The sequence below is a fragment of the Amphiprion ocellaris genome, chromosome 20, assembly GCF_022539595.1.
Source record: "Amphiprion ocellaris isolate individual 3 ecotype Okinawa chromosome 20, ASM2253959v1, whole genome shotgun sequence".
In the NCBI taxonomy this organism is placed as follows: domain Eukaryota; kingdom Metazoa; phylum Chordata; class Actinopteri; family Pomacentridae; genus Amphiprion; species Amphiprion ocellaris.
This window is the reverse complement of record NC_072785.1, coordinates 27,015,410-27,037,703: the sequence shown is the minus strand read 5'-3', so window position 1 is coordinate 27,037,703 and position 22,294 is coordinate 27,015,410. Positions and strand designations below refer to the sequence as shown.

Here is a 22,294-nt window from a genome sequence, read left to right as displayed (position 1 = left end):
AACACACATGCTAATATTATGATGTTGCCATGCTATGCCATGTTAGCCTTAATCTAAAACTGCAAGTTGATAGGTGTGTTATAAACCTAGAAAAACTGAAGCACTCTATAAAATTGAAGAGACATTTGGGATATATTGTACCAGTAGCTACTGAGAGAAATATAAAAATTATAAGGTATTTTTGCTGCAGTCTGTACCAAACAATGATGTTTGGAGAAGATGATTTATAGGCCAGGGCATCACTGTATAACCATAACAGTTAATTTATAATGATATTTTGCTTTTATTTTACCCTTATCAATAAATTGCATTGTAGGATTTGAATATTGCAATTGTTCATATTGCGATTTCGATAACATTTAGACTAATTGTTCAGCCCTAGCTGCCAGTGTGAATAAAATATCTAACCAACTTTAATATGTGTAAATGAAAAAACATGAAATAAAACACTAAAACAATCTTTTTAACGGTGGCCTGAGAGAAAAGTTTAATTTACCGGTGACTAGAGAACAGGACAGGCTGCCTGATAAAATAAAACAGCCTTCCAATCACATAAACCCAGACATTTTTCCAGGTCCCGTTAGGTTTAAACTATCAAGCTGTTTGATTACAGAGGAACAGAGACAGGAAAGTTCCCTGCTCCAGCAAAAACACTGGAGTAATTGCAGGCTGCAGAGGAGAAGTCCTATAATTCACTGTGCAGCCTCTTATGCAATCATCGCCATCCTGCCGCTGACCTCAAGTCCGGCCCTGAAAACACGGTGACACCCAAGACGAACGAAAACGATTACCAAACAAACTCCTTCCAGTACAACTCTGAGAGCCAGCAAGCAGGTGGACCTTGAAGAGAGGAATGTTTTTAATGGCTGCACAGGGACAACAAACATCTCACACAAACAGGCAACAATAGAAATGACAGCGTGCTGTTTTCACTAACTAATTCAGATACCTATGCCATGCATTAAAAGACACATAGGAAGGAGTGACACTCCCCTGAGGCAGGAGCATACAGTATACAAGCTGTGGTATTATGTCTTTGGATTTGCATAAAAATCAACTTGACATAGGGTGAATTATTCTAATCCAGATTTGGTATTAACATCGGAGCATTTAATTAAATCAAATCCTGTTAGCGGATTATCAAGCTACATGTAAACAGAGTAAATTCCTCAGCTCCAAGCCTGTCTTTTTTCTTCTATTTCTTGTTTGGAGGCATCCAAACAACACAGATTTTCTTTCTGCCGCCACTAACATTGTAAAGCAGCGCTGCTACCTCAAGTGCCTGCTAGGTATGGACTCGAGTTTCACAGCGATGCTCCAACAATAGTATCAGTCCTCCTCCTGACACGTCAGCCAACTCCCTGTAGCCGAGGTGGGGTTCACATTCCAAACACAGAGCAGGGAGGAGGCCTACAAGCAAAAATCCTTACTACTGCCATCATCACACCACTGACCACGCAGGGACTGAACTCACTATTCATTAATTCATTATTTGAGAAGATCAAGGAGAAAAAAATAGCTGTATATAAGCCCAAGTTATAACATTTTGACCTGTTTTATTAATTTTTACAGATTACACAAAATTATTCTTACAAAAGTAAAAAAAAAAAAAAAAAAAAATTAGAATGATAATATGATAAGACTCCATTGCTACAATACAATTTCGGTAAAACATATGACACAGCTTAACTACTGCGTGTGTCTAATTATATGTTATTTAACAAACATCAAATGTTTAGCTTATTAGCTATAAGCTGATGTTCCAAAATAGCATTTAGCAAATAGCTAACTAGTTTTCTTATTGTGGAAAAACAGAAACTTGTTAACATGATACTCTTATATTATTGCAATATGTTTTTGTTCAAATTTACAACTTAATTACTAAAAAGTCCTAATATTAGCATGTTAGTAAGCACATAGTGATCATCAAATGTTTAGCCTTTTTGCTAAACTTTATAAGCTAATGTTCCAAATGAGAATTTAGCTAATGTTTAAAATAACCACTGTTTTACAAAACTGGTTTCTTCTAATGTTCAACATAACCACTGATTAGCTACACTGGTTTCTTACTTTGGAAAAACAGGAGTTTAGACTGCTAACATAATAATATTCTAACATTATTATTATTATTTTGTCAAAATGTATAATGTAATTACTGTAAATTCCTAACAGTAGTGTGTTAACAGGCACACAGTAAGCAAATTTTACCCTATTAGCTAAACACTATAAGCTAATGTTCCAAAATGAGCATCCAGCTAATGTTTGCTAAACTGTTTTGTAAAATAGAAATGTCATTCGATAACATTTTAGGATTATATTAGTACAATATAAATTTGGTAAAAGTGAAAGTTTAATTACTGCCAAGGCCTAATATTAGCCTGTTAGTAAGTACACAGTGAGCAACACACATTTAGCCCATTAACTTATTATTACAACTTTAAACATTAGCATGTACATGTTTTCTTATTTTGGAAAATTAAAACCTAAAGTGCTAACATGGCAATATATTACACTACTATTATTAATATTTTGTTACTTTAGCAGATCTCTACATAGTGACCATCAGATATTTAGCTTATTGGCTAAATACGACATCCCAGTGTTTAACATTTACATTTGTTAGCATACACACATGCTGTTGTTATGATGTTGCTTTGACAAACAAAAATTCTGAATGATAGCATGATAAAATGACATCAGTACAATACAATTTTGTTAAAAACTACATCTTACTTACCCCTAAAACTATTTGAAATCATTTTTGAGAAGCTCAAGGAGAAAAAACTTGCAAAATTATGATTTATTTGCATTTCTGTTGTCAGATTTTGGCATTCTAACTGAAGCTGACTGGATTTATGACGCAGCTGTGCATACAAAAATACCGAGACAGAAAAAAAGGCTTCTGCTGACTAAAAATATTTACAAAAGCTATTCTTATAATACCCAAACCATCTTCTGCTTTTGAAAGAAGATGCAAAGAACTTAAAGTCCTATCTCTGCACATGCACCTGTGCTCGTGGGTCATGTGACGCATGACTAAGTCTGACAATAACAAATGTGAACGTAAGTAAACAGACAAAAGGCCTAAATACAGAAACTGCAACACAGACAAAAGCAGCAGCCCACATTTGGGAGCCCACGTACTCTTGCAGAGCACAGCTTGTTACCGAAGAGGACCCAGTTTCCCAAAAGCATCATCCCACACACAAACTGAACAGTTCAGCAAGGCCAGGCTGATCCGGTGAAGCTTTTTTTGGTTTAGAAGCATCCGATGCACCACAGCCAAACGTCCTGCCTGTTTATTGGAATTTGTGGGAGTCTGCGCTCATTTTTATTGCCATAAACAATCCCATTCCAGAGCTGCAGAGCATAACTGCATATCTGCTTCCCCATCTTGCCAAAACAGGAAATCACAACACTCCACCCATCCCAGCGTGACACCATCACCTCATCTCCCCCTCGGCCTGATCCAGCGAGGAGCAAGCTTTCTCCTCCTCTAGCTGCCGTCTTATTGCAAGCTTCTGCTCAAAAAGTATACGTCAATCCCCAGAAACCACCCTGCCAGGCAGAACAGAGCTGAAAGTACTCCACAAGTAGGCTATCGGTCTATTTTATCCTGCATGTCTTCAGTCTCTGTGGGTTTTCGAGAGCCTCGGTGGTATCAGGGCCAGACAGAAGAGTGAAATGAAACCAGTGCCAAGGGCGCAGGAGCTGTGTGAATATAGCAGCACACTTTATTCAGCAAATATGCTGGTATTTAAGCTTATATCACTATATCAGACTCAGAGTCTCCAGGGGTTGAGAGAGCTTCATGCACTGAAACTTCAGAAAACAAAAGCACCTGAAGTTTATCACCGCTTTTAAACATTTATCATTTAAGAACAGGCCTAACAGCTAGCTAGCAGTTCAGGAGGCTGTGCTCATGCTACATTTTCAGGAGATATAATGTGTTCTGCATTTGTTATGTTAGCTTAGCATGCTAGTATGCTAACACACAAGGTGCAGCTGAGGCTAATGGGAATCTCCAGTGTTTTGCAGGAATTGCATTGCAAGCATTAGACAAAATATACTGAATATACATTAGCAAATAACACACCAGACAAGATTTCATAATTTTTTAACCAGTTTAAGTATATTTTTTAAGAATAAAGTGAAATTTCTCTGTTTCCCGCCTCTAAAACTTGAATATTTACTGGTTTCTTCACTCCTCTGTGACAGTAAACACAAAGATACATGAATATTTTTGAGGTTGTAGACAAAAACAACACATGTAAGAACATTTAATTGCCATTTTTCACCATTTTCTGATGAAACAGACAATTAACCAATGGACAAAATAGTCGAAAGACTAGTCACCAAAAGGAAGTAGTCATTAGTTGCAGCCCTACTTATCTTTTATTTCATTTTATTAATTTCACGCATCCATGCAGGCTGACATTGTGTTTAAGTCACCAGTTTCTGTTCTAGGAAGGCTTGTTGCCATTTTTCTGTTGTTATTTTTCATTATTGTAGATACACAGGTAGTTTTCTATGAGGGCTGAACAATTCATCAAAATATTCTCAAAATTGCAATATGGCCGAGTTCAATATTCCAAGAGCAAGACCTGCAATTTTTTTGATAAAAGGTAAAATGTATGAGAGAAAAATGTAGAAAACCTACACATCATATTCTCTACACAAAATATATGACAATAAATTCCTGAGGTTTATTCCAGTCACTGATTATTTCCATCACAATAAGTGTGGAAATGTCCACATAATTTAAAACAAAATGCGCTTTGCTTTCAGTTACAAGACTTTTGTACTTTGAATTTTAATCTTAATTATTTTTACTAGATTATGTGCCAATATTTGACTTTTGGTGAATTTTTGAATGTAGAATTAAGTTATTTTTGTTAAATATCACAATTTTGAGCTAAATTTGATCCCTGTTCCCCACATGATTTTTGAGGGCCATCTGATCTGACTATTTTCTCTGTTTATTGGAAAATGCACATTTTACATTTATACTTACACTCTTTCTACTTAAATTTAAATGTTTAGTACATATTTTTCTATTTGTGTTTATAATTTTAGGGCATATTATTCTATTTATGTTTATATTTTAGGGCATCTTTTTCTACTTTCTACTTATGCTTATCTACACATTTTGTAGTGTGTATATTTCTAAGACTTTGAACAGGAGTATTTTTTCAAGTGAAAAAGAAATTTAAAAACTACTTTTCCCACTAAAATTGTCAAAAAATTGTGATAAAACAGCAATAACTGTCAAAACAATCACTCTATCATTGTTTATATTTGTATCTATGCTTTACATTGACACCTCAATTCACAATCCAGCATAGAAAGCTCTGTTTGGTGAACTAAAATTCAACAGAAAAGCCGTCAACAATTGCTATCTGAAGCCGGAGCTGCAGTATATTAAACAGTGGACCATGATTAGCCAAGACTTCCTCAACAATGACAGCAGACTTTCTCACTGACATGCAGAAAGAAGCGAATGATGCTGCTTGGTTTGAGTAACCGAGTGGACGTTTCCCATAACAGCCTTTTCAAGGCCAGCAGACCCTCCAGGAGCATTGTGGGTAACGGTGGTAATGTGGCCTAGATTCCTGCCTCATCAGCAGAAGCAGAAGAAGACAAGGCCGCGAGGCCGAGACCACATTCCACATCTGGATGCGATGAGCTCGAAGCTCACCACCAACTTCCCTCGTCAGACTTTCTCACAGCCGAGCATTGTGTTTTAAAACCGCAAATAAGGGATCAGAGATAAATAAACGACACATACGGCAGCTCTTATGCAGAAAAGGCCAGTTATGAAACCAGTTAATCAAATTTTTATTAGCTTTAAAAAGGTGTGGATCAAGTCTAAAACACACATGAAGACGTGCTGATGCCATGTAAGACAACAGAGTGACAAATACAAGCTAAGACAAACTGCAGAGTAAGAATATGTAGCTAAAAAAGGTTTAAAAGCATTAAAAAACAATGAGATTACGGTGCACAAACGCAGGTGAACAAGGCAACTTTCTTTCGTTCGCTTCAAGAGGTTGCAACAAATAATACAGAGTAATCAGCTTCCAAATGGACTGAGGTGCTGTTACATAAGCAAGGCCATCTCATGAGAAGTTCAAGGACAATTTCTGCATTAATTCCTGCTAACTTTGTGTGTCTAAATAAGTAGAGAAACTGCCAAGGTCAAGTGTTCCGCCTGTTGGACATTAACGTACAACAAGCAGTGCTGAATAAGTGAGATTCCTGCAGGAAGGCAGAGCAAATATTTAATGAATGAATCATAGCAAATAAGATTAAATGAGACAAAAGTCAGGACTGGAATGCATGTGGAGCTATTTGAAAGCTTAAGTACATCTCTGCCCAAATAAGATAATACAAAACACTTATTTTCTGTGTTGATATTGACTTGAGAGGGCAAACAACCAAGCTAGCATTTAAAATTATTATGTATTAGACTCACAACAGAGCCAGTGATATTATTTTACCCCCTGAAAGTCCCAGTTTCACATTAGGATTTATTAGTCTCATGAAAAACCTAAAGGATTGGAAGCTCGTATGTGATGCAGATGATTTTTACGGTTCAATACCTATGTTGTTAGTGTGATTTAAAGTCATTTACATTAATTAAAGGTCTTTTACTGTTGCTCTTTTTCAACAAAGACAACAAGGACGCTTATTTCTCACTAAGTTTCAACATATATGAAGCTAAGAAATTGTGGAGACGATTATAAATTCTAATTTTGTAATTGTCTGTACTGATTAATTATTTCACAATTCTGATTTATTATCTCACAAGATGAGTCCAAAACTCCCAATATTTACATTTTACAGGAAAATAAAAGCCCACATAAGCTTGATTTACAGGCTTACATGTGGGTTGTTAATGTTTTGTCATGTTTGAAACTTAGAAATAAGGAGTTTGTTTAATTTTGTGAATAAAAGATAACATTATAAAATAAGCAATGAAGGCAATGTTTACAGAAAAGTAACAAGTATTTAACTGTCATTCTTGATTAATCATTTCAACAGTTCCCAGACTCCTCTGCAAAAAAATCAACCAAAATCCAGCGAATTTCGCTGGATTTCGGTAGATTTTTTTGTGAATGTTCTTAAGAAACATTTTTAACATTTCTTTTTTCCACCAAAAAATTTTCAAAGATTTCCCAGAAATGTTAACAATGTGGACAACAGAAGTTTCACTGTGAAAATATTTTTTTTTTCCACATTTTCAAACTTTAAAACGAGTCAACTGTGACCCGCAGGACGTCACGAGGGTTAAGAGGCTTTGGGAATAAATTAAGAATAAAAAACAGGATATTTTAGGTTACAAGTAGTTTGCAGGCACACACTTGCTACTTTTACATGCAGTTAAATGTGCTCCGTGAACAAAAAGAGCAAAAACAACACAGTTTATGCTCCTGTGTCACAGTGACCTAGTTTCACAAACAAAGCTACCTCTCAATAAAGCCAGATGGACCAACGAGAGATTTGTGATGCAACAATTCAGCCTCTACATGACTCGGGAACACAACCGCGAGTTAAATACGGCCTGCTGCTGCTGTATATCCTGCTTCCTATATGATGCTTAATCTGATGCATCTCCACAGAGGACATTTTCAAAAAGCCAAGCTGCCTATATGTCATCCAGGATGGCTTGTCAGGTCAGTCTGTTACGTAACCTAGAATGGAATGTCCATTAGAGTGTATTCCCTCTCTCTCCAGGCTGCAGCTTCTGAGAGTCTGCTGGCTCTTAGCAGAGGATTTTTCTGGATGTACATCACACACACACACACACACACACACACACACACACACACACACACACACACACACACACACACACACACACACACACACACACACACACACACACACACACACACACACACACACACACACACACACATAGTGTTTCTGCTTCACTCAGCAGATGGAGGTTCAGTTCTCAGGCCTGAAACAACATCACAGGTTTGCTTCCTACCTAAACAAAACACGACGAGGGATGAGAAAAATAACAAAACGAATATATCAAATCTACAGCCAGACCCGTACAGTAAAAACTCCCGTATCTGCAGCAAGAAAACTGCTGAAATTTAAAATCATTCTCTAGGGAAGAAACGTGCACGACACATTTGATATTCAGCAATAAAAGCGAAGTTAATTCCATGTTATCTACATGGGCTGCCTGCTGTGGAGGCTGATCTGGAGGTGTTGTTGTAGCTTCCTCCTCGCAAACCAGGCTGGGGAATTCACCAAACGCCCACCTTTCCAGTAATCTGCCCTACACCAGCATGCAAACACATCACTTTAAGGTCAGCTGTGCCTTGTTCAATGATAAAATTGTTGAATACGATAAGATATAATTGGACGTGTTTATGGTTGTGTTAATTCCCTTAATGCTAATTTGTGAAGCTAAACTGTGCCCTAGAAAATTCATGAATAACAGTCAGCGATAGTATTTTTGGATATAAGACAACCCAGACAACTAATTTGGTCCAAAAGCTGTTTTTTTTTTCAATCTAAAGGAATATAAAAAAACACATAAGCAACAAATCCTATTTAAATGATTAACCAATTATCAAAATTGTTCGCAATCCATGAATTTCAGGATTATGCAGATGGCTCAGGTCTTAGCTATGAAGCACAATCAAGAGAGTCCTAAGTTAAGTCCAAGTGCTAAACTGTATTTCCAGTAATTTATTATTTGTCTGATCATTTAGGGGTCATTGGAGTTTTTTTGTTTCCTTTTTTAACTCTATTCTCGACATATGGAGTTTGTTGACATACAGACTCCACATGTGCACAGCAAAACTAGTGAAGAACAGGAGAAAAACACTGAAAAGTAAGATTTGGTTTTTGTTTTAAGATTTTGGTTTTAAAAACAAATGCAGCATCAGTTCTGTGGAAATATTTCAGCTACAGAAAGAATGATGTTGACCCAATACATGAAGCTACACAACCAACCAGCCTGTAACAAATTTTAAATCAGCACCACAAAGCCACAAAAACATCACAATATGTTTCACAGAGAGTCAAAATATCACAATATCAAGTCCTTTCAAGTTCCAAACTCATCATTTTGTACCCTTCAACCAATTTAATACCATTTTAAATATTTCAACAGTTAGTATAATACATTTACCCACAACAGCCATTCAGTTTTGTCAGCTAACTAACTAATGTGATGCAAGTCAGCTACTGCTAGCAGATATTAGTAGCCACAGCTAGCTAGCTACCTAAGCTAGTGTGCTGGTTGAAAACAGCTGAGGTATGTTAATGTTTGTTGTTGTTATTATTGTTTCCAGCTAGTTACTTTTATGAAAAAAATGTAAACAAATGTATGCACTTGATGACTACAAACATGATAATGAGCTACAAGACAAGAGGCTAAAGCTAACAACAAGCTAAAAGCCAAGCCACCACAAACATCACATTATGTATCACAGGAAATCTAAATATCCCAGTCTCGAGTCATTTCAAGTCGTAAAATTTTGTACCCTCTCACAAATTTAATGCCATTTTATACATTTGAACAGTTACTAAAATAAGGTTACCCACAGCAACCGCTCAATTTTGATGACTATCTACTTTGAAGACAGTTAGCTATGGTTAGCAGATAATAGGAGCTGTAGCTAGCTAGCTCTATGAGCTAACCTTCTTGAGTTTAGTTGAAAATGCTCTTAGCCGATTTGTTTGAAAAAAAATTCAAACAAATGTATGCACTTGTTGTCTACACACTTGATAATAAGCGACAAGACAAGACGCTAAAGCTAACAACAGGCTGGCAAGCAACCTTAGCTAACCTTCATGAGTTGGTTGAAACCATCTGACTTTTTAATATTTCCAGCAAATTTGTTTTAAAATAATTTCAAACAAATAAATGTTGATGGCTGCATACATGATAGTGAGTTCAAAAAAAGAAGGTTAAAGCTAACAACAGGCTAAAAGTGAACATCCTCACCTGCTGATGATAATTCAGACAATGTGGTTTTCCAGTCGAGAAATAAGACACTTTCACACCAATTAGCTATTGCTAGCGGATAGTACTAGGGGCAACTAGCTAGCTAGCTAGCTACCTTAGCTAACCTTCATGAGTTGGTTGAAACCAGCTGACTTTTTAATGTTTTCAGCTGATTTGTTTTAAAAGAATTTCAAACAAATGTATGCATTTGCTGTCTACATAATGATAATGAGCAATAAGACAAGAGGCTAAAGCTAACAACAGGCTAGCAAGCAACCAACCTTGAAGATGTCTCTAGCTGTAGCTAGCAAGCTAACTTAGCTAACCTTCATGAGCTTGTTGAAAACAGTGTAAGCGGCTGACTTTTTAATGTTCCGAGCTGATTTGTTTTAAAAGAATATCAAACAAATGAGTGTACTTGATGGCTGCATACATGATAATGAGCTACAAAACGGGAGGCTAAAGCTAAAAACAGGCTAAAAGTCACCAACCTCGCTAGCTAATGATAGTACAAATGATGTGGTAACATGGTACAGCATTGTGAAGGAAAGTCATTGTTATTTATATAGCGCAATTAAAACAACAAACACTGACCTTAAGCGTTTCCCTATAGAAAAATAAGATATTTGCTGTCCCTAGCAGATATGACCAGATGCAACTAGCTAGCTACCTGAGCTAACATTCGTGACTTGACTGAAAACAGCGTAAGCAGCTGACTTTTTAATGTTCCTAGCTTTTATGTTTTAAAAGAGTTTAAAACAAAATGATGCGCTTAATATCAAATATTTATAATTTATAATATTGATTGTGGAATAGATTTAAAATGTGACATCATCAAAATGTTAACCGTTCTATTTGCATATGGAAAGATTTAAAGGTATAAATTGCTTCCATTGCCTATTTATTACATTTTTTAAGTGGCATCAAGAGACAGCAAAATACTACAGAATCTTTGTTAAGTTACGAAAATAAAGTAATATTGTAAATAATTAAATAATAATAAATAAGCCTTAAGTCACACTGAAATGTCTGTATCAAACTGTATATATCCCAAATTGCAGCTTTTTTTGATTTGCTAATTGCATTTGAAACTGATTAATTGTTCTGCCCTACAATATTATAAAGAGAAATCAAACAAATGCGAAAATTCCCTTTGAGCAAGCACTTGGAGGAAGAATGCCCTTGTAAAGCTGAATTATAGATAACTATTTCTGGTATTATTACTGAGAAAATAAGGCTAATTAGTAGAAGCAAAGACTGCTTTGTTGTCATTTTGTTTTTCAGTGTGTTTCTACTTATGGTTGACAGTAAATTCTTTTAGGATGAAGACTAACCCGTGTGTTTGGCAAAAAAAAAAAGAAGCAAAACTCAGGTAATGACTCAGGTGTTTTTGGAGTCTAAAACTATAGAGAAGCGAACAGAGCAGCTTTTTAACATAACCTCTGCAGCAAAGTATTATGTCAGATGCGCCAAAGGTTGCAGATTAACACGCAGTTTAATTAATTCCCGACACTTTTGCTCATGTTTTTGGTTATGAAAAGGCTAATAAAAGACCTTCTCTGTAAAGAAAAAAAAAAAAAAAAAAGAGGTCAGATGCGACTCGTGTGCAGAATTAACTCCAACATAACGACATCCAAATTTAAATTTAAAGCTCATTCCTCATTTCCAGCGACTGTGACTGGAACATGCTGATTCAGAAGTACACTGTGTGGAAAAATGATGAATCCTGGAGAGAATAAAACGAGCCTGAAGTGCAGAAGAAAGGGGCGAATGAAGCATGTGAACCTGGAGCTGTAGATCACTGCAAAGCCTGCAGCTCCTCTAAAGGCCTTTATAAATATTAGAATTAGGAAAGTGAAAGAGTGTTGGCAGAGCTTTGGCCCACACACACCTCAGTCCTTAACCTCTGCAGAAAGAATTCAAACACTTCTATCATCCAGAAAAAACCCCACTGAGGACATTTTTTGTGTTTTGGCATGAAATATTACACATTATTCCATATATACATTGAATTGAACTTTATTTTTGTTGAGTTATTGAGCTTCGTTCCACCTGAGCAGCTTAGTGGCTGCACTTATTCTTTGTCTTTATTATCCGATTTTACTGCCACATCCATCTCTTCTTCTACGTTTTTATCACCATGCAAATAAAGCTCAACTTAAACAAAAGACGAACCCGAAGAACCCATTATTACTCCATCACGGTGCCCGCAAGATACCACAAATCCCACAGGTTTAGTTTAAAGGAGGCCACTGGGAACAGCCCCAAACCCACACATCACAATGAAGAAAAACTGAAAGACTTTCTGGTCATGTTTCATGCAAAAATGTGACATAATTGTCCATTTTTCACATATGAAAAAGCAAAATAAGTGCTGTGTCACCTCAACATGTGACTTGACAGCTGTGCAAAATGGCTGAAACTCATATTAGTACATTTAATAATAATTACTTGTCGAATATCGGCATGCATCATTAGCATTGCATGAAAAATATGTGGAAATTTGCATTATAAATGATAAAATTATTAAAACAAACTCAACTCCAGATATAATAGGTTATTTATTGTGGCGTCCAGATGTTTGGTAAAGGATCAAGGAAAAATTGTTAAACTAAAATCAATCAAAATTCAATTTATTGGACTGTAAGTCTATGTTTTCTGGTTCTAATTAGAGTTTAAATTGAATCAGTGCTATGGATAGAAGAATTTCGTACATACAATGTGATATGATAAGATTGGATCAAAAATAATCTGTTTATATTGTTTTTTATTAGCCATATTCTTTGGCATATATTAACTGAGTCTTTAATTAGTTAGCTAGTAGTTCATTTTTTAAGTCTTTATTTTATAGTGGCAGTGCAGAGAGACAAGAAATGTGGGGAAAGAGAGCAGAAGAATGACTTGCAGCTAACAGTCCTCTAAAGGAAATCAAACCACCCGCTAGACACCCCAATTAACAGTTAATTTTATACTATATTAAAGAAATGTTAAGCAAAGTTCTCATGCAGGCGTTGCTTTAAAGACAACTCTAAACACGGATGCATTTGTAGTTTAGTCGAAGTTTGGGCTAAAATGCACAAATATGCAGCAAACTAATGCATTAAAGCAACACTATTCAACTTTAAAAGGACAAACAGAATAGAAATTATCTTACAAAGTGAAAGTCAATACACCAAATGGCTCAGGTGCAACAGGCTTAGATGATCTATTGCAGCACATTTTAAATGGAAATTTTTGTTTTGGACTCTTCTCCACTTGCACTACAAGTCAAACCTCTGGTAGCTAATATCCAGTTATCTAACAGTTAAATTATAAGACATTTGGAGTATATCGGTTAATACTGGGACCAAAACTTTTAATGTTAAGAAAATGAAACTTACTGAGGCTACTGGAAACATTTGGACTGTATCATGACTGTACTCATTATGCTGATTCTGTTCATATTACAGTTAATTTAATTCTAACATTGTTTAAACTTTATTGATGAATTAAACTGTGAAAATGATGGCGAGGAAAGCAGACATTTCTTCATTAATCAGATTCTAGAGAATCTGAGATTTTCAGCCTTATTCTTTTTGTTTTTGTCTACGGGTCAAATTGTATTTTTCTTTTTTGTCTCTTAAAATGTCCAATCCTATATATTTTTCCTATTTTTAACATGTCCAAATTTAAATATATTTCTTTTTTCTACAGGTCAAATTCTATATGTTTTTTCTATTATTAAAAGGTCCAATCTTATATATTTTCCTTATTTTTAACAGGTCCAATTCTATAGATTTTTTCTTAGTTTTAATAAGTCAAATTGTATATGTTTTTTCTATTTTTAAAAAGGTCAAATTCCATACATTTCCCTTATTTTTAACAGGTCCAATTCTATAGATTTTTCTTATAATTAACATGTAAAATGTTACTTTTTTCCTATTTTGTTAATAGCTCAAATTCTAAATTTTTTCTTATATTTAACAGCTCAAATCTTATATTATTAATATTTTTTAACAAACCAAATTCTTTGAATTCCTCTTACTTTTTAAGAAATTTTTTCTCATTTTTAACCGGTCAAATTCTGTATATTTTTCCTATTTTTAAAAAGTCAAATTCTACATTTGTCCACTATCTTTGATAGATAAAACTGTATATTTTTCTTATTTTTGCAAGGCCAAATTCTATATTTTTTGTACATTTAAAAAATTCCTAAATTGTAAACTGTCCTAAGCAAATACAGTTTTCACCAAATGAAACTACACTATATACAGACAGGTGACATACTAAAGGAAAAACCAATATAAAGTGTCTTGGTAGGTTATTGAGCCCATTATGTGCCACCAGAACAGCTTTAATTTAGCTTTTCCCCAAGTTTCTGAAATTCTCCTGGATGGATAAACACCATTCTTCTAAAATCTATTCTCTAATTTGGTGTTCATTTTCTGTCTAACATGTTGGTAGAAAACCTGCCTCAGATGTTCAGTTGGGTTGAGATGTAGTAACTGTGAAAGCCACAGCGTTTATTTACATAACTTTTATTCTTATCAAACCAATCAGTGACTCCTCATGGATGAGGTATTATCATCCAGGAAGAGCCCCTCATATCAGGATATAAATGTTCTATCTGAGGATAAAGGTGATCGCTCAGAACCACTTTGTATTGATCTGCAGTGACTTTTCCCTCTAAGGGGGAACAGTGGATCCAAACCAGGCCAGAAAAAATGCCTCCTACAGCATAAGAGAGGTAGCAGGTCTCCTCAGTGGAGAGTCAAAGCTGAGGATTTGTCTTTAATCTGTGACCCGGCTCTATTTTAGTCGATATTTTAGAGATTTATATCTAAAAAATATCCATACTGGGGAAGATAAGACTACAGTAGAGAAGCACAGAGAGACAGATAAATGGAAATATCAGCATTAATTTTACATCAAGACTCCTCCAAAGCAGCAGATTCTCCTGGCTAGAGTTCTCCAGAATGTTCTTCACGCAGCTCAGGATGCTTTCCGTGTGTTATTTAGAGGTTGAGGAGGGTTGTCGAGCGTTCTAAGTGTTGCTATTGACCAGCCCAGATTCACCGAATATCACACGGAGACACTGAATGTACCAAAGCAGCCAGACTGCTGACACAGCACAGCCGCCTCTAACCTTCAAGTGACCAACCGGGCCGACGGGAGGAGGCTGGTTCCCCTTTCGTCTCATATTTAAGGGTCTGTCTGAGCGGAAACGTGGTAAAGTCGGATGAGAGTCACTTCTGTTAAACTGCTTCACAGGAAATGTACCAGTTCTAATTAATATTGGACAGATTTTAGTCGTTTTTTCCATCTCAAATCATAAGGATCCTTCTGTTCGACCATCTTCTATTGGCCCATTTTTTGAATTATATTTAACAGGTTAAATTCTATACATTTTCCCTATTTTTAACATGTCATGTCATCTCTGCACTTTTAAACTTTATTTTTATTTTTTCTGTTAAAAAATTTTGCCACCCTTGTATATATTGTAAATAAAGCTGCTGTAACAATGTAAATTTCCCCTGGAGTGGGGAGAAATAAAGAACTTTATCTTTATCTTATCTTATCTTATCTTATGTCAAATTAAAAAAAAGTCTCACTTTTAGGAGATCAGTTTTTATATATTTTTCTTATTTTCAAAAGCGACAAATTCTTCATATCTTTTTTCTTTTATTAACAGGAAAATTCTACATTTTTCTTATTTTTAAAAGTTCAAATTCTATACTTTACTTATTTTTAACAGGTCAAATTCAACTTTTCTCATTTTTAAACAGGTCAGATTATATATTTTATGATTTTAGAAGCTTCTGGGTTTTCCTTTTAGTTTTTTTAACATCTTCATATTCATCAAGCCTCAGTTCATTAACATCTTTTGGATAAGAAAACTCCAGACAGACAAACGCCACATCTGATGCTAACTAGGAGGGTGGAACTTCCTCTGGAGACTTGTTTACCACCAAACTTCTGTATTCCAGTGGGTTAGTAAAACAACATGTTATGCTAAAAATACCTTGAAGCTTTGGGGGATCATGAAACTGCTGGTTAATCCCTGGATTTGGGACAGCCATTAATCCCTCTCCTCCTGCTCTACGTCAGGCCTCGGCCGTGGCCACATGACGTTTTTAGGAGCACCTGATGTAAACAGACGAGGAGGTGAGGGTTTTTGGAAAAATCTGGCTGTATATATGTGTTTTATGGTGATATATTTCCTTTTTTAAATCATATTTTACTGTTTATCTTTACCAGGATTTCCTAAAAGAAGAGATATTGTGTCTCAGTGGGCCATTCATGGCAAAATAAAGGACTAGTAAACAAGAAAAACGTATCTTGTCAATATTTTATACTGCTGTGTGACTGTGTTTCATAGGAAAATATCGCTTTTTTTGCATATTTGCATTAGTTTCACAAGTTTGCAGATGCACGTGAAGCTTTTTACATGTATGCTTCCTATTTTTATCATTTATCAAAAGAGATACTGTATGTGAATGGGATATTTATGGCAAAATAAAGGACAAAATAACAATAAAAACAATGTTTTTTCACGATTTTAGGTAAATATTGCTCTTTGCATAATTACAGCAGTTTCACAAGTTTGTTGCTACTGTAAAGATGCAGATGAAGCTTTTTGCATGTATGTTTCCTAGTTTTATCATGTATTTCGCTGTTTATCTTCACTAGAACTCTCCAAAAGAAGAGATATTGTATGTTAATGAGACTAATACACAAGAAAATACTGTATTTTTCCAATAATTTTTGCATCTGCTTTACTGCATTTCATGGGAAAATATTGCTCTTTTTGCAAAATTGCATTAATTTCACAGGTTTGCAGATGCAAATGAAGTTGTTTTTTTTTTTACATCTAAGTTCCCTATTTTTAAGCACATTTTTTGTAACCAGGACGCTCTTACAGAAGAGATATTCTATCTTTATGGCAAAATAAATGTCAAATGACTAATAAAATTATGTTTTTACAATATATTAGACTTAGGCTTCACTACATTTTATAAGCAAAAACTGCCCTTTTCACACAAATGCATCATTTTTCATGAGTTTGTTAATGCTATAAAGATGCAGATGAAGCTTTTTACATGTATGTTTCCTATTTTTATCATATTTTGCTGTTTATCTTAACCAGAACTCCCCAACAGAAGAGATGTTGTATCTCAGAGGGATGTTTGTGGCAAAATAAAGGTCAAATAAAAAATAAAAACGTATTTTATACATCTGCTTCACTGCATTGTATAGGAAAGTAGCATAAGTTTCACAACTTTGCACTTGCAGATGAAGATTTTTACATGCATGTCCCCTATTTTTAATGTATTTTGCTGTCTATCTTAACCAAGACTCCCTAACAGAAGAGATATTGTACGTTAATGGCACAAACAAAAAACAAAAATGCATTTTCCCAATATTTTTACACTACATTTCACGGGAAAATATTGCTTTTTTTGCATAAATGCATTAGTTTCACAAGTTTGCACGTGCACATGAAGCTTTTTACATGTATGTTTTTGCACAGCTGGATGAGCTGATTGCAGATTTCTGTTGGCTTTAACCCATTTTTCATGCATTTGTTTGCATTATTTGGGTTTTAATGACACAGGAGTGTTTCCCGGAGAGCTTGTCAGGTTTTCTGGAAGTTGTTTGGCCTCGGTGTTGATGTGGAAGATGTGCTCAGAGTTAGTTTGGAGGAGGGAGGGTGTGTCTGCAGGGCCCTGATGCAGCAGCACGGATCTGACAGCTGGCTTTATGTCTCACAACAAAACCGTGCTGCAACTACGACCGAGTCAGGAGCACGAACGAAGACAGAAAACAGCAGAAACACACGCAGCTTTCCTCCCTCCGCATGCCGAAAACACATAAACACACCCACACGCGAACTTACTCGTTTTTCACGCATCTGCTCTCGTGAAACACTTTGTCCAGCTGGATCACCGCCTGTCCGAGGAACACGTCCAGCCCCATGAGCGCCCGGTGCATCACGGTGAGGACGAGCTCGTTGCAGGCGGCCGGGTACGCGCTCCTGCCGGCCGTCCTCTCCAGCACGCCGGGCTGCAGCTCGAAGGAGCACTCCTCCCTCCACTCGGGCTCGGTGGTCTTCTCCGCCACGCAGGTCGAGTATTTCTCCTTCCCCAGCTGGATGATGGTGTACACGTCGCTGGTGCCGTGCTTGCCCTTGCCCCGTAAGCCCCTTCCTCTCAGCACCGTCACCTGGACGTGCGTCGGTACCCATCTCTGGTCCTCCTCCACGGTTAGCGAGGACATGTCCACCCGCCCTCCCAGCCTCCACCCTCCCTCCACCGGCCTGCGCTCTCCAGACGGCACCGAGGACGGGGCGACACCGGCGGGGAAGAGGCGCTGCTGGCTCCCTCCCTGTTCCGGGGGTGAGGAGGGGGGAAACAGTCACATCAGCTCCGGGGTCAGCGGGCGATGATGCCGCATTATGGCCGACCGCCGGTGCTCGTTGCCCCGCTGGATGCCTGTGTGCGTTTCGGCGGTGGGGCTCTGCAGCAGCGTCCGTCCTCCTGCCTCCTCTCGCCGCCGTCCGGGCCTGTCTGCGGGCAGCGACGTCACGCCTCCATCCTCCAGGAAGTTGAGCAACACATGGCTGCCTGAGAACACGCCTGTGCAGAGAGCAGGGCGGGATGTTCCCCCTTCAGACGGCCGAAGTAAACTCACAATGCAGACATCCTGCTGCAAGGCCTCCGAGCTGCAACACAGAGACACAACAAGGAAGATAAATCAGGTTTAATCAGAAATCAGAAAGCCTTTATTGCCAAGTGAGTACACACGAGGAATTTGACTCGGTGTATAGTGAGCAGTGCCTAGCAACAACAACAGACCTTGAAAGAATAAATAAACAAATCTAAATCTAAGAAATTACAGAAACACTGATGCATCACTCCAATCAGCTGCAATAGAAACGAATAGAAGATTTCCTTTATTGTCATTGCAAATATAAAAAATATCAAACATAAAAATCTATTAGAAATATGCTGTGTAGTAGTTTGGAGATGCACATGGAGTGTTTTACATGTATGTTTCCTACTTTTAACATATTTTTGCTGCTTATCTTAACCAGGACTCCCTAACGGAAAAGATGTTGTGTGTCACCGGCACTAACAAACAATAAAAATGTATTTTTCCAGTATTTTACGCTACACTTACCGGGAAAATATTGCACGTTTTGCATAACCTATGAAAACAGTGATGTGGGTCATTATTGTAATTACAAACAGTAATGTAGTTGATGTTGCACATTGCTGAACATGCACTACCAGTCAAAAGTTTGGACACACCTCCTCATTTAATGTTTTTTCTTCATTTTCACGACTATTTACGTTGCGTCATACCTTCGAGCCATAATGAGCATCTCATGGAGAGACAAGACAACCAACATAGAAGTGCTGAAACGAGCTGGTCTACCATCAGTGGAGGACATGTTAATAGAGAGGAACCTGAGATGGCTCAGACATGTTGAGAAGATGGACCACCAGCATCTCCCTCGGCAGTTACTCTACTCACAGGGCAAACGCAATCAGGGTAGACCAAAGCTTAGATTTAAAGACGATGATAAAAAGTAACTTGAAGAAGCTGGGTGTAGACAGGAGACTGGTTGTGTTGTGTAGAAGTCAGGTTAGTACACAGTTGACAGCCCTATTTGACAACTGTTAGAATCCATATTATGGCAAGAACCAATCAGCTAAGTAAAGAGAAACAACAGTCCATCATTACTGAAGGTCAGTCAGATTTGAAAATTGCAAAAACTTTGAATGTATCCCCAAGTGCAGCCGCAAAAACCATCAAGTGCTACGATGAAACTGGTTCACATGAGGACCGCCCCAGGAAAGGAAGACCAAGAGTCTCCTCTGCTGCTGTTTAAAACCTAAATATATTCCGTATTTTACTTCTGAACGTGTAAAACCTGAGACGATAAAAGGATTTAGATGAGCTGCATGTTTTTGGTGCGAACTAGAGGTTACAATTGACAACATCATAACAAATGTGCTTTTATCCTGCACAAATCAGGGCCAAATTCTTTCTCTGAATGTCTTTAAAACTCGCAGCATCATTTTTTTGACTCTCAGCAGCTTCACAGAGTCTCCATCAGTGGGAGGAGGTTGCTCTGTTGTCATGGAGACGGATCTGTTGTCAGGCATGCTCAGTAGCTGTTTCTCCACACAGCAGTTTTTTGGTTTCTTCTTCCTCCTTCCTCCTCCTCCGCACCGACATGAACACTTGATCTCGACAAGACAACTTACTGGCTTTTAGGATCTTGAAACATTTAGGCCAGAAAGCTTAAATTTTAGCATAATAATTGTACATTTTTCAAGGTATTTCAGAGTAAAATGAATAGAAAATGTGACGTGCTTCCTTTTTCATTATTCTTAGCTAATCTTATTCTTGTTTTGTTAAAAAAAAATAATAATAATAAAGGTATTTTTGTGCCTTTCATGAAGAATTCAGGGCTGTGTAACCTCAGATGTCCGAACTTTAACATACCTGTGTGTATGCCAGGCAGGTATTTGTTCAGCTCGGCTTCACTGTCTCCTGCTACATTTCACTTTGACAGTTTGCACTTCAGTGTTCAGCACATGTAGTAAAGTCAGACTTTTGCCAGAACAGATTCCTCCAAACTGTCTTATAAATAAAAAAACTTACAAAGAAGGAGCTTTATTGAAAACAGCTGCACAGTGGTGGAGAGTAACTAAGTACATCTACTCTACTACTGTATTTAGGTACAATTTCTGTGTATTTTACTTGAGTATTTCCATTTTATGCTGCTTTATATTTTCACTTCACCACATTTCAGAGGTAAATATTCTACTTTCACCTCTTCTATGTTTATTTTGCTGCTTTCAAAAATGAAGATTTTACTCAATAGATTATACAAAAAGCTTTCACAATACAACACATAGTTAAAGATAGTTTGAAGTACAAAAACTATTGTGGATTCAGGCTCACATTTCAAATACTGATGACTTTTTAAGAGTCTCACATTGTTAACTTCAATAAAATGATTCAAAATCTCAACAAAAATCAAAGATTAAAGTAAAAAATGAACACAGATTTATATATTAGAACTTTGAGGGCAAGTCAGTTGTGCAAATGAAAACACCAGCTCACCCCGTCAGGGTCCCCCAGTCAGCCCTAACTATAAGCTATGTCAAAAAGGAAGGTTTTAAGCCTGGTCTTAAAAATAGAGAGGGTGTCCGCCTCCCGAACCCAAACTGGGAGCTGGTTCCACAGGAGAGGCGCCTGATAACTGAAGGCTCTGCCTCCCATTCTACTTTTAGAGATTCTAGGAACAACAAGTAAGCCTGCAGTCTGAGAGCGAAGAGTTCTGCTAGGGTAATATGGTACTATCAGGTCTTTAAGATATGATGGAGATTGGTTGTTAAGAGCTTTATATGTCAGAAGAAGGATTTTGAATTCTATTCTAGATTTAACAGGAAGCCAATGAAGAGAAACCAGCATAGGAGAAATATGATCTCTCTTGCTAACTCTCATCAGTACTCTGGCTGCAGCGTTTTGGATCAGCTGTAGATGTTTCAGAGAGCTATTGGGACAACCCGATAATAAGGAATTACAGTAGTCAAGCCTAGAAGTAACAAATGCATGGACTAGTGTTTCTGCATCACTCTGAGACAGGATGTTCCTGATTTTTACAATATTTCACATGAGCGCTCCATTAAGTTATGTGAACTTATTTGTTTTCTTTAACTCAAATTGTCATAGTAAGTTTTGAATATTGAAGTCAAGTTTATAAGTTTTAGAAAATTAAACTAAAGTAATTAATTGTCTTGACTATTTGTAAGTTTCATCAGGACTGTCAGTGTTGATTTAACTTATTTCTGTAAATCATACCTTGAAAAAAGAAACGGGGTGCTGGGGGGAGGAGGGAAGCCAGGCCCTGCAGAAGAAATACCATAATTTTGGGATTAGTCAAAAATAAAACTGTAAAGCTATGATATCTAAGAACTATCGACCTCACCTGTTGTCTAAATTGGACAAACCACAGTATTTCAACCCCAACTTAGTTATTGACGAAACAATATAGAAAACAGCAGTGGACTACTTCCAGCTGCGGAGGGACACCCTTTTCCAGCTAGCTGCAATCTGACGCAGTGACGCAGCAGAGTGTAACTGACCAGGGCGGAGAAACACGACATTCTGCTGGGAGAAGAGACACCGAGGAGGTAAGTTATCTTCTGAAAGGTGCTTTTGAGTTTTTGTCGCTAAAATTTAATAACAATGACAGTTTCTTCTGTGATAAAATGGAATAAAATCAGCACATTGACAGAGCTTTGTGAATATGACTACATT

The 22,294-nt window shown here is 37.0% G+C and overlaps 1 protein-coding gene across 3 annotated transcripts in view; it reads right to left on the bottom strand.

Annotated features, from left to right (window-relative positions):
* Positions 1–20,921, bottom strand: part of rab11fip5a (RAB11 family interacting protein 5a (class I)) — a 43,693-nt gene extending 22,772 nt beyond the window's left edge. The window contains exon 1 of one of the 3 annotated variants that reach the window (XM_055005783.1): positions 17,853–20,921. In XM_055005783.1, coding sequence (XP_054861758.1) covers positions 17,853–18,232 — 380 coding nt within the window. In that variant the 5' untranslated portion in view covers positions 18,233–20,921. Of the gene's footprint in view, positions 1–15,977; positions 16,128–17,852 lie in introns of those variants that run through there. The other 2 variants (XM_055005782.1, XM_035948020.2) reach the window with 2 other exon arrangements.
* Positions 20,922–22,294: the final 1,373 nt, after the last annotated feature.